The 13,087-nt window shown below is 48.6% G+C and overlaps 1 protein-coding gene across 9 annotated transcripts in view; it reads left to right on the forward strand.

Annotated features, from left to right (window-relative positions):
* ATG7 (autophagy related 7) overlaps positions 1-13,087 on the forward strand; it is a 274,172-nt gene that overhangs the window by 36,742 nt on the left and 224,343 nt on the right. For 8 of the 9 annotated variants that reach the window (XM_070360437.1, XM_070360438.1, XM_070360439.1 and 5 more), the window contains 2 exons: positions 2,719-2,835; positions 4,072-4,221. The exons of the other annotated variant lie outside the window; for it this stretch is intronic. In XM_070360437.1, the coding sequence (XP_070216538.1) occupies positions 2,719-2,835; positions 4,072-4,221 (267 nt within the window). The remainder of the gene's footprint in view (positions 1-2,718; positions 2,836-4,071; positions 4,222-13,087) is intronic. 9 annotated transcript variants of the gene reach the window in all.

Raw genomic sequence — 13,087 nt, forward strand, 5'->3', positions numbered from 1 at the left:
CGGATGTTAATCCTCTTCCTTACATTTTTCTTTTCTTTTTTTGGTTTGCCAAGATATAGTCTTGCCTTCCTTCCTCCCCCATGAACTCGTCCTCCATTTCTTCCTCCTGCTGCCTCTTTGATGCACCACCCGAGGCAAAGGGGAGAGTGAGAGAGGATTCAAACTGGGGTCATACCCAGAATGGGGGGCAGTGGGCATGGGGGCCCTGCAAGGAGCACGTTTCCTGACAAGTTAAAGTGCTTTCTGTGTGTCGGTGGCGAGATAGAAAAGCGCCAGATACTTCAGGGGATTACTAGACACAATTTGGCACTGATATTTTGTAAATTGAGTAATTTTGTAAGGATAAATAAAAGCAATGCTAATTAATGTGTTTTTTTTTTTTTTTAATTTTACCATCAATACATCTTCTGTATTAAGGGTTTTAGCTAGTAAAATCTAATGGACAACTTGTGTTTAATGAGAAAATAGCGTTGGATCTCACTTAAAGTTTTAAGGCATCTCAGAGTCGTTATGTGAGTTGGCCATGTTGCCCTTTCTACTGAGTATTCTTAGTCTGCGTTTAAAAAAAATTAAAAGTCTGTGTCTTTAGGAACCTGTCAGACACAAAGAGCTTTATGTTTGATGTGATCGAGGTCTCTTGTGTCCTGAAAAGCATCCTAAGAAATTCAAGCCTTTTGACTTTTTTTTTTTTTTTTTGCCTTTTGACTCTTGAAGATGACCTGATAAGAGCTTTTAGAAACTGCCAAGGCCTTCATCTTGAATCGTTTAACCTTTCGCTAAAGATCAGTTATGACAAATCATTTAAGCACATGGAAGAGAGAAAAATCTCTAGAGGTGTTTTGCTTTCCTTTCTGTTCTTTCTAGGACTCCAAGGTACAGACACTTTATTAATTTAGATTTTGCACTTTGCTTTGCTGTTGTTAAAGGGAGTTTGTCCTTAGTTGATCAGTTAGTGGCAGAAATACAGACTGTGGAAACTATAGTGACTAGTCTTCTTCATCTGGACATGTGTTTATGTGTAAGTTTGTTTTTTAAAAGTCACCTAGTCTGACTCCATTTGTTTGGAAAGTCCAGAATAGGCGAATCTAGAGAGACTGAATGTAGGCTAGAGGTTTCCAGGGGGTGAGAGTGAGGTGAACGGAGAGTTGCTGTGAATGGGATTTCTAACTAATAAACCAGTGGGGAGTTTCTGCTATTGGGGTTTCTTTGTGAGGCGATGAATACATTCTGAAATTGGTGGGGATGGTGGCACAGCCTGGTCAGTATACTAGAAAACCACTTAATGTGCTGTAACATCTTTAACATGGTGACTCTTTTTTCAGCTTCATTGCCTGTGTGGGCTCTCTCTAGTTGCAGCGAGTGGAGGCTACTCTCGTGCCCAGGAGGTGCCCAGGCTTCTTGCTGCAGTGGCTTCTCTTGTTGCGGCGCGCACGCTCTAGGGCACGCGGTCTCAGTAGGCGTGGCTCCCGGGCTCTGAAGCACTGTCCAGGAGCCGTGGCGCTCAGGCTTAGTGACCCCGAGGCACTTGGGATCTTCCCAGACCAGAGGTCACACCGGGGTCCCCTGCACTGGCAGGAGATGCTTACCCACTCCGCCACCAGGTCAGTCCAGCACGGTGGCCTTCGTGGTGCACGAAGCATACCTCAGTGAGAAGTCACCAAGCATCGGTCCCCTCCTGATTCCTGGCAAGATCTGAGAGGAAATGTCAAGTAGCGACATAAACTACAAAGTGATCAGTGGTAACAGGCTGGTGGGAAGCTGTCAGGTACCCACATAACCACAGGGTCCTCCCACATGAGTGACTCAAGCCTCACCTGCTACAGAAATTCGGAGACGAGAACACTGGGCCTGAGTGGGGACGGCCTCACAAGTCACGGGCCCTTTCTCGCCTCCCCTGGCTGGGGAGCAGGCACACACACCCCGAAGGCATGCCTCTTCTGTCGTCGGTGCACCCTAGGTCCTGGAACCTCTTCTGTGACTCATCCAGCTACTCATGTACTTGTTTCCTCTCTGTTCCCTGCAGTGACTGAGCTCCCTGAGGGCCAGACTGAATTTTTTTCATCTTCTTACTGCTGGAGTATCTAACATATTGCCTTGTACACAGCAAGTGCTTAGTTGTTGACTTGAATTTCACCAGTACGAGAGTTCTGAAAACACTGTTATATTATCTCAGGTTATATGTAGCACGTTCTAATAACTTCAATAGCATGCTTAGTTCATTCAGTTGTGACAAGAGTGGTGACTGTTGGGAAGTTGTACCTCCACAGATGGCACGCTGGGTACGCCTGGTACCATGAACAAGAGCTTACATTTTGGAAGTAGAATTCTACTCTCCTCTCTGCCACTTGGTATCTATGTTCAAGCTTTCCATCCCTCTCTAAGCTTCAGTTTTCTGTCTGTAAAATGGGCAGATAACAGCTACCTCCCAGGGTGATTTTATATGTTAAACAATGATGACAACAACATCAGTTACTTTTTGGATACTTTCTATTAGGAAGTGGTCAATAAAATATATTATGTCTGTCCTGATACATTAGTGTGAATGTGTGGGGACATTTCAGATAAACACGGGGGTTCTGTTGGAGGTTTCTGACAAGTTGGTCGTATCTGGCGTGCATTAGTTTTTCTGTCTCACGTAGCTGTTGGGAAGTTAGCGTTAGTAGGCGCGTTTCCGTGTGATCACCGTGCCATTCTGATGTGTCGTCTTGTTTCTTCCAGGATCTAAAGAAGTACCATTTCTACTACTGGTTCTGCTCCCCAGCTCTCTGCCTTCCAGAGAGCATACCCCTCATTCAGGGGCCAGTGGCCTTGGATCAATGGTTTTTGCCAAAACAGGTATCAACAAATAAAACAAAATGCAGATCAAACTGAGTTTAAATGTGCATGAGTAGTTTATCTAGCTCTTTCTAAAGACACTTGTCTGGGTGAGGAGGCGGTCTCTGTGGAATCCCCCAAAGGCGGCACTGAGAGCAGACTTGCTCACACAGTGTTTGGTAAGCGCGTGTGAAGAGTGGTCAGCAGCGCTTGTCCAGGTCCTCGTGACCTGTGTGGAGATGCTAAGCCAGTAGGGAGGAATTACAGAAACACTTTGAAAGACTGTGGGAATTTGCCAAAGCGTGATCTCCACTCTCAGTGGAGAGAGTCTTTGCAACCAAAGAGAAGACTTCTCCCTTTCTTTGTTCCAAGTTGCAGAACTTCTACATTAAGGACGGTCCCTACAGAGCTAGTCCTTGCAGTTTAAGGAAGATAATAAGGTCTTTAGAGGTGGTTCCCAGAAGAGCAGTGAAAACCATCAAGTTGGTAGAAGACAGACCCTCAGCCCCCAAATTCTGATTGTCGTCAAGGCAAACGCTGAGTGTCAAGATGACTTGAATTCATGAAGCATGTCACTCACTAAAGCCCAGAAATCCAAAGCCAGGGAGGGCCCTTGTTAATTAAAAAGCTCATTTACTAAGATAAATCAAAGGTTGTGGTTCTGTGGAATGAATTTTCTAGGGAGAACTGTAAGTGCGAACAAAAGACTAGGCCTGGGGATTGAGTCCGGATGGGTTTGAGGTTTCTCTTAATGGGAACAAAAATGTTCTCAAAGTATTGTGACAAATCCCTATGAACGTGCTATAAACAGCCTTGAATTGCGCTTTGTGAATGAGTCAGTTGTATGATAAGTAAGAGAAAGCGTGTCTCAAGGGAGCTACTGAAGGTTATAGAAGGGGTCAGGGCAAAATCCATCCGTGGTAGATTCATGCTTGGATATCACAGGCGAGACTTAGTGTCTGGGCGCTCTCTAAACCTTTGTGGTGGCGTCTTGGGGAACCGGGAGCCATCACACTAAGGGTGCCGTGAAATATGTGTGTGTGCTCCTGTCTGAGACACCACCACGCGCTATCTCAGAGTGAGGTGGTGTGATTTGGGGCACCCTTAGGTCTGCTTGCTGCAAGAGAGGAACAGGGGTGTGAGCAATCATTTCCAGGCTTCTGGCCCGAAAGTACCTTTTATTGTATGTTAATTTTTCTCAGCTCAGAGCTAGGTAAGTAGTTGTCTGGAGAATAACTCAGTGTTTCCTGATTTCAGATTCAAGCCCTTGAGCATGCGTATGATGCCCTTTGTCAGACAGAAGGAGTCCCAGCACTGCCTTACTTCCTAATCAAGTATGACGAGACCACGGTGCTGGTTTCCTCGCTCAAACACTACAGCGATTTCTTCCAGGGTCAAAGGACAAAGGTCAGAGAAACTTTGAGGAGCATTTTATTATCCAATAAGAAAATCTGATGTTCATGTTATGATAGACCACTGCGAAATTCAGGCTCATTTATGTGTCTTAAGCCTTCCAGAGAAAGTTTCAGGACATCTCCGCATCTTCACCGTCCCCCACCCCTACACTGCCCAAATCAGGACCTCCTCCAGGTTTTCTTAGCTCTGTGGCACCTCAGAGTAATTGTGGATTCCTCACTGCCTCAGTTTTTCTTCCTGATACACTTTCTATCTGTTTTAATTCATTGCCAGAGCTACCGCGGCAGTGCAGACTCTGGTCCTCTCGCTCCTGGTCAGTGACAGTCTCCACCCCGCAGTGATCTCCCTCAGCCCCGTCACGTTCCCCGTGCCATTCACTAATCAAGAGCTCAAGACGTCTTCCTTCTGCCCCCAGTCCACCTTTCCTGCCTCATCTTGCCCTATTTTCCTCATGAGCCATTGGTCTTGCTAAGCTTCTCTGGTTTTCACCAGACAGTCCCCCTAAGCAGACAGACCCAGAAGCGTTCCTGTGTCTGTCTTTGTCCTCGTGTTGTTTGGTTTTCCTAAAGCAGGTCCTGCCTGGGGATGCTAGAGACTGTCTCGTTGTCAAAGCCCTGCGTCCATGGAGAGGCCTTCTCGTGGTGTCTCAGGTGTGACCTGTCCCGTCTGACCTCACTGCCCTTGCCCCTGGCCTCCCGGCCTTACTCCCCTTCTCACTCCCTTGCACACACTGCCTCTCATGCTGTTGGACTGTGAGCTCCCAGAGGGCAGGGACCGAGTCCCACACGTATCTGCCTCAGCGTAGTGGCCAGCCCTCGCCTCAGGCCCCCAGTAAAACTCTTTTGAGTGAGGGAAGGAGTACTGTAAGTGTCTTTAGATGTGATGAGATAGATAGGAAGCTGTCCTAGCCATATTAAGGCACTGAAAATTAAAAATAAAATATTGATGATGAGTATCATGCAGGTTTGAAATCAAGTGGGAGGGTTTCAGTCGCCGTGTAGGTACGTCAGAGCTGAGACGAGACAGGCCTCTTGCTGGTGCCCTGGCTCTTCCTTGGCCTGAACTTCAGGTGCCTTTTATTTTAAAGTAGATTTTTTTCTTTCTCACCTACACTAGCATTTTCTTTGTCAGAGGGAGCCCTCTTTAGATTGATGACTGAGGGTTGGGTTTTTATTATAATTCTTGCCCAAGCCCCACCCCAGTCAGATTTGCAGACCTGTAGCTAACTTAGCAGCAGCAAGACCTGTCGTTGGTGCTTCGAGGCCCCGTTGTGACAGCAGATGGGGCAAATCAGCCTGGCTTTGAAAGCGGCTGGACTTCAGTTGTGTGTTGTGAAGACATGGTCTTCCCCGAGGGCAGCTCTGCCAGAACAACAGTTGGCAGTTTAAAGGGGGCTTTCACATGCTCTGTCGTGTAATGACTTCGTGACGTAGGTATTCTCAGTACCTGCGTTTCCTGTTTTTATTTATTTTTGTCTGTGCTGGCTCTTTTGTTGCAGTGTGCCCGCTGTCTCTGGTTGAGCTTGCAGGGGCCTCTCTCTAGTTGTGGTGGGCAGGCTTCTCATTGCGCTGGCTTCTTTTGTTGTGGAGCACCGGCTCGAGGGCCCTTGGGCTCCATAGTTATGGCACATGGGCTTAGTTGCCCCAAGGCATGGGGGATCTTCCCAGACCAGGGATTGAACCCATGTTCTCTGCATTGGCAGGTGGATTCTTAATCACTGGATCACCAGGGAAGTCCCGCATTTTCTCTCTGATGCAGATGAGACTCAAATGGCTTAATTGTCTGGTTCCGAAGCCCATGCACTTTCTTCCAGTCCGTTCTCATGTCACTGGGGGAGAGGTGGACCCTGCTTGCCATTTGGAATCAAGCAGGTCTGACTCCCGGTGTTGCCACCTTGTAGCTCTGTGACCTTGGGGGATGCGCACACCCTTGCGTCACCCAGGTCTCGCTGTCCCGTGGTGGTAACCTGCGTGTGCATGCTTGCTCAGTGGTGTCTCACTCTTTGAGACTCCACAGACTATAGTCCGCCAGGCTCCTCTCTTCCCCGAGGCTGCTGACAAAGAAGAAATGCGATGACGTGGATAAAGTGCCCAGCTTGCAGCAGGTGGGCAGCGTGTGTCCAACTCCTTTCCTCCTCAGCAGCAGCCAGTTTTTAAAGCCTGAACATTCTCTGGCGTCTCCTGTGAAGTGATTTGGGTGAGTTGGCGAGGCCCCTGACCCAGAGGCCAACCACCGCCCGATTCGGACGTGGCATCCTTCACTGGGTTAAGGCTGTATCTCAGGAAAGCCTGGCATGGCTCAGCGCATATCATGAGCACCTCCTGTGAGCCAGAAATTGTGAAATATGATTGCACCTGTTCTTGTGGAACCCGAGTCCTTATAGGAGCGATGAGACATCGACTTGTGGAAAGTTAGCTAGAAATTCAAGTCACAGAAAGACGGGCCAGTGAGATGACACGGACGATACTTGGCGGTTTATCTGTGCCTCTGTGTCCAGTCTTGTTCTAGGAAGGATTGCCAGAGGCTACACAGACTGTGGACTCTCAGGAGCTCCGTGGCCTCACGGCCGACCTCCCTTCTGTAGTCCTGGGTGTCCCATCCACCCCCCGCCGTGCCGCCCAGATGCATGTTCTCACACAGCAATTGGATTGTGTCCCTCTGCTACCTGAAACCCCCCTGTGGTTCCTGTGGTCTTCAAGACAGAGTTAGAAAGGCTCAGCGTTCAGGGCCTCCTCAGACTTGGCGACTGCCCATCCGTCCCACCTCACCTTCGAAAGCTCCCCAAGCTGTGCCCTCCAGATGCCCCTGCTGCCCTCGTCTTCTCCCCATCTCCCGCCTTTGGTCACGCCGGCTGGTGTTCCTCCTGCCGCTGGCCAGTGCCTCACCCCCTCCCTTCCTAGTCCACACCCTGGAAGCGCTGGCGCGGTCCCGGCGCTGTTCGACACCCCTCTTCTGTGTGCTGGTAGCGACCCCTCTCCAGGCACTGACGGGGCTTCCATGCCATTGCTGGTGTGTCACAGGTCGTCTCAACTGGGATCCCTGATCAGCCCCGGAGCAGTGGTCACACCAAGACCGTGTTACACCCCACAGCACATGCTGCACTTGTAGCGTGATGCCAGACACTTGATGGCACACGGTGTGTGTGTGAATTTAGAGAGGAGAGAGCTGCTGGTCCTCGTGGACAAGCACAAGGCTGGTGAGCACGGAGACTTCCCAGGAAAGCAGGGCTGGAGCAGAGTCCTGAAGGCGTGAGCGCTTCCCTGGTGGCTCAGCTGGTACAGAATTCAATGTGGAAGACCCGGGTTCGATCCCTGGGATGGGAAGATCCCCTGGAGAAGGGAAAGCCTATCCACTCCAGGACTCTCGCCTGGAGAATTCTGTGGACTGTCCATGGGGTCACAAAGAGTCGGACACGACTGAGCAACTCTTTCTTTCTTTCTGGAGACGTGATGTCTGTGAAACCTAGCTCTCACTTCACTCGAGACCGTTCCTGCCTCATGGTGTGAACCCTGTTCACTTGCTTTCACATAATTCCACTTTCTCTTTCATGTTCCTTGAGTCATGAACTTTCCTTGAAATTTTTTATCCTATTCTTCGAGAAATAGGCATTCTTTTCGACATGAATTCTTCGCTTTTGTGCTCCAGCTTCCTGTTTTGCTCTATTTCCTGCCTCCTCCTCTTAGCAGGGACTTTGACCCTCAAGAAGCCCCTGCTCCTCTGTGAGCCCTGTCGTGGTGTCTTCACACAGAAGCTGGAGAGCCATTGGAATTGCCTCAGGTTTCTCTCCTTTGAGTCTGCTTTCTCTTCTGGGAAACCTGGTGCCCACAACCCTACTGACCACCGTTTCCAGCCCGAACTTGCCTCTGGACCCTGGCCTGCGTTAGCCAACCCCCTGCCTGCCTACTCCAGCACCTCAAATTCAGTATGTCTGAGTTGATCTCAGGGTCTTCACCCCAAGTCTGGTACTCTCCTGGGCATCGCCATCTTGTAGCGACACTGTCATCCATCCGGTCACGAGAGCTGTGAATCTGGGCAGCCAGCTGGCTGCCTCTCGATCCTCTACCAGCACCATATCCGTGGATCTCACCTCCTAAACTTCTCTCTTTCTGCCACCTCTGCGTTTCTTCTGCCACCTGGCCAGCCTGAGCGTCATGGTCTTTCATCTGCTTTCCCACAGTAGCTTCCCAGTGGGCTCTGTGTGCCTGCTCAGGCCTCCATCCAGTCCGTCCCCGTATCATCCCAGGAAGTCCCCTGAAAAGCAGATCTGATCATGTCACTCTCCAAATGAGGCAGAGCAATGCTGTCTCTCCTGTGCTCTAAGAACCCAAGTCCCCTGTGTGGCGTGCAGAACCCCATGTGCCCCGGGCCGTGTGCGGATCTGTTCCCGGGTCCCCCATGTGGTGTACAGAGGCCCCCACGTGCCCCAGGCCCTGTGTGGATCTGTTTCGTGTGCCCCATGTGGTGTAGAGAGGACCCCACGTGGCCCGGGCCCTGTGCAGATAAGTCCCCGGTCCCCGTGTGGTATACAGAGGATCCCACGTGGCCCGGGCCCTGTGCAGATAAGTCCCCGGTCCCCGTGTGGTATACAGAGGACCCCATGTGGCCCGAGCCCTGTGCAGATCTGTCCCTGCTCTCCCGTGTGGTGTACAGAGGCCCCCACGTGCCCCGGGCTCTGTGCGGATCTGTCTCGTGTGCCCCATGTGGTGTACAGAGGACCCCACGTGGCCTGGGCCCTGTGCAGATAAGTCCCCGGTCCCCGTGTGGTATACAGAGGACCCCAAGTGTCCCGGGCCCTGTGCAGATCTGTCCCTGCTCCCCCGTGTGGTATGCAGAGGACCCCATATGGTCTGAACCCTGTGTGAATCTGTCCCTGGGTCCCCCATGTGGTATGCAGAGGACCCCACGTGCCCCGGGCCTGTGCGGATCTGTCCCTGGTCCCCGTGTTGTATGCAGAGGCCCCCATGTGGCCCGGGCCCTGTGCGGATCTGACCCCCACTCCCTTGGTGCTCCCCTCGGAGGTGCTGACTGCCTTCCCCCTGCAGGGCTGATGCCTGGAACTCCTGTCTCCTTTCTCTTCTTCTGTCTCATCCTCTCCCCACCCCTGTACTTCTTCTCTTCCCAGTTTCTTCAGAGTGAAACTTACTCATGATTCTTTGAAGAAAACTCCCCCACCCCCAACTTCCGTAAAATGGTTTATTCTGCCCACAGTGGGTTTTCATAGCACTCCATTTACTGAAAATCTTTTAGTCTCCTGTGCAGATTTTAATGACTCAGATTATACTACCTTCTGTTTTATTTTAGCATAATACTAAACTCTGCATCGACATCCTTTTTAATAAATACGTATCATCATGAATTTCTCAAGTTTCGGACATTTAGGTCTCTCATAATTCTTCACTATTAGGAGCTTCTTTATGCATGAAATCCCACCCTCCCTGCCCTCCTCTTTGTACTTTGAATTGTTTGTTTCCTTAGGAAAGATTTCTAGATGTGGAATTACAAGGTTAAGAGGCTGGGCATGTTAAGGTTTATCCTCAGTCGTGTGCTGGCCGATGTCTGACGGCAGGCTCTCGGGGTGAGGGTGCTGTGCTTTCGTGGTGTCTGCTTATTTCTGTGGCCTCAGCTCTCCCACCGTGCCCCCCGCCAACTCTTGGGTTTCCAGTGTGTGGAAGTCATGCGCTGCGGAGCCAGGAAGGGCCAGTACCTGTTGGCTTCCCCGCCTGTGGGGCTAGCTCCCGTACTGCTGCTTCTGGTGACTCCTGCCCGCACCGCCGATCTCCCTCAAGCTAGCAGTGCTCGCTGAGCAGCACTGAGTATTACATGCATTGGGCTGGCTGAAAATGGGCTTTGTCTAAGCTCTTTTTGCCCTCCAGTGTGGGTTCCGGTGGTGGTGATGCTGCAGCTGTTCCGGGGTTCATGCTGATGCAGCCCTGGATGCTGCCCCACTGCCCATCGTCAGGGAAAGCTTGCTTGACTGAGTCTCGTTTTTTCTCCAGAACAGCTATTTGAGATTGAATGTTTGGGAAACGTTTTGTCATTTTGACAGCGTCAGCCTTCAGTTTTCAGGTTGTGAAATCTTAGGACAAGAGCACTAGCAAAGGAGCAGTAATTGGTCTGCTGTTGGTTAGGGGCTGTTTCTTCATTCAGCGGTATCCACATCTTGGTCTCCATCGCTGACATCGCCACGCGTGATATCTCGGAACTTTTTTCCTATACTTTTAAAACACATAATCCCCTTTGTGCATTTCCTGTTACATCGAGCGTGTGGGTAATAGTCATTTGTCAGTTAAGCATGTTTTATGGCAGTGTGGAAATTTCTCCAGACGCTCAAGTTGGCAATTTTGCCCTCTTTCTCTTCTCACGTTGTACTTTTTCAGCAAATTGCTGGGTGGATGGTAGCCAGCTCATCACTGAACAACTTCAATGAATTATATGCTCTCAGCCAAGGAGAAAGGAGCATTTATTTCATAAACCTTCTAAATAGATTTTTTTTTTTTTGCAATTACATTTTGTTTCTTTCTGCTGAGTTCTCTTGTAAAAGGAAGTGATTTGCCCATGTTCACACAATGAATCTGTGGCAAAGCCAGTTCTAGAATCCAGATCTCCTAGCCAATGGTTATTTCTGACTGCCATTTATGAAGTCTGTTTACCCAAATAGTTAAACTGGCTTGCTGAGCCTCATTTGGACTGAATCCTACAGTGATTAAGCTTGTAGGTTTGATTCCTAAAGCACTGAAAGATTTTGGGGTCACTTTTGAATCATCAGAGGACTATTTCACTGTGTTCAGCCTGGCGTCAAATGGATTCTGTCATCTTCCTCTCGGATGCTTGCTCTTCGTACTTATGCATGCCTCCTGTGGGTAGAAGAGTTCCTTTAAAACAGATTTGAGCTAACCTCCCTTTATAAATAAGTGGTAAATTTCTCTTTAGTGGTTCATTCCTTCTCTATAGCTCATTTTTAGGTCAGGTTGCTCTAAGAAACTTATTCCTGGTCCTATCTAAAAGGATTTTTTTTTTTCTTACTACCTTCCTGCCTGGTTGCCTTTGTATTTAGTGTCAGAAATATGCTCATTTTTTGAAATTAAGCATCCATTTGTACTGTCTGATGTCACATTCTAATTTATATAATTTAAATATCATTTAGTCTCAGCTCTACAGTTTCAGATGATGAAACCTGGACCCAGAGAATATTTGGTAAACTAGAACTTACCCTCCTTTTTCTCCGCCAGCTAAGAAATGATAACTTTGAAGCTGAAGGTAGATGACTATCGGTGGTAGACTGAACTGAACGAAGAGGTCGATGGATTTACTGCAGTGGGATTTTTGTTGTTATGGTTCTCGCTGGTTGCGTGCTTCTCTTGTTCTCAGTCTCTGTGCCAAGTGCAGGTGAGAGTGACCCTGTAGATGAGAAACTTAGGCACAGAGGTATCGGGAATTGCTGAAGATCAGGTGAGAGTAACTCAGAACCTTTGATAACAGCCCAGGTTTATGGAGTTGTATTTGAAAATTGAAATGCCGCATCTCTGTATGAATGGCGTATTCTGGATTGATATGTCTGGGTTCTTCCCAAATAAAAATTGAAGAGCCTTTAGACACCAAGTAAAAATGAACCTTAATATAGTCTATGTATTTTTGTAACCTATATGTTTTCTTTTTTTTTTTTTCTCTGTAATGGCCTATAAAGCTCTAAAATTCTGGAGCCAGAAGGACTCCTTTGAGATGAAATGATTTTACTATTTCATTTTACAGGCGAGGGAAGACCTTCCCCAAGGTCTTAGAATCAATTAACGGCAGGATTAGAACCATACCCACTGGGCTGTAGCCTGTACTTTTTTTTTCCCCCACCATCAGGCCATTCTCTTCTCTAAGGTGTTTCAAATGTTACAGCCATTGAATGCCATCTTCTCCCTTCTCCCCACTTTCTTGCTGGATGAAAGAGTGATTAATGCCTTTGGTAAATTTTTTAAAGTGTGAAGTTGAAGCAAGGATGACTTATTAAATGTAGTCAGCCTGACAGATGCCGTCTATCACAGTCTATATGGGGGAACAGAATAAAGAGTTGCCCCCCCATGGTGGTGATGGCCAGCCGGACCAGGAAAACTCCAGGAAGGTAGTGTCTCCAATCAGAGAGCGCGTGAGTTGGGGGCCTCCTTCTTGGACTGCTCATGCTTTTCACAGGAAACAGTCTCTCAGACCATGCCCTCACCATCTCACCCAGGAAAATCCCAGGGTTAAAACATCACTAAGTGGAGAGCCTAGGATGTTGAGAAAGGAAAGAGTGGTGGCATCAAGGAGGAACTAGTCAGGTACTTGTTGTTGTTCATTTCCTAAGTCATGCCCAACTCTTTTTTGATCTCATGGACTGCAGCACACCAGGCTTCCCTGTCCATCATCATCTTCTGGAGCTTGCTCAAAGTCATGTCCATTGAGTTGGTGATGCCATCCAACCATCTCATCCTCTGTCGTCCCCTTCTCCTCCCGCCTTCAGTCTTTCCCAGCATCAGGCTCTTTTCCAATGGCCAAAGTATTGGAGCTTCAGCATCAGTCCTTGTAATGAATATTTAGGATTGACTGGTTTGATCTGCTTGCAGTCCAAGGGACTTTTAATAGTCTTCTCCAACACCTCAGTCCAAAAGCATCAATTCTTTGGCGTTCAGCCTTCTTTATGATCCATCTCTCACCTCCATACATTCTCTAGCCTGGTACTAGGGGTGGAAAATTGAATACAGTTGATGCTGTCTCTTGAGAAACCTATATGCAGGTCAGGAAGCAACAGTTAGAACTAGACATGGAACAACAGACTGGTTCCAAATAGGAAAAGGAGTACATCAAGGCTATATATTGTCACCCTGCTTAT

The sequence above is a fragment of the Bos mutus genome, chromosome 22 (assembly GCF_027580195.1).
Source record: "Bos mutus isolate GX-2022 chromosome 22, NWIPB_WYAK_1.1, whole genome shotgun sequence".
Classification (NCBI taxonomy): Eukaryota; Metazoa; Chordata; class Mammalia; order Artiodactyla; family Bovidae; genus Bos; species Bos mutus.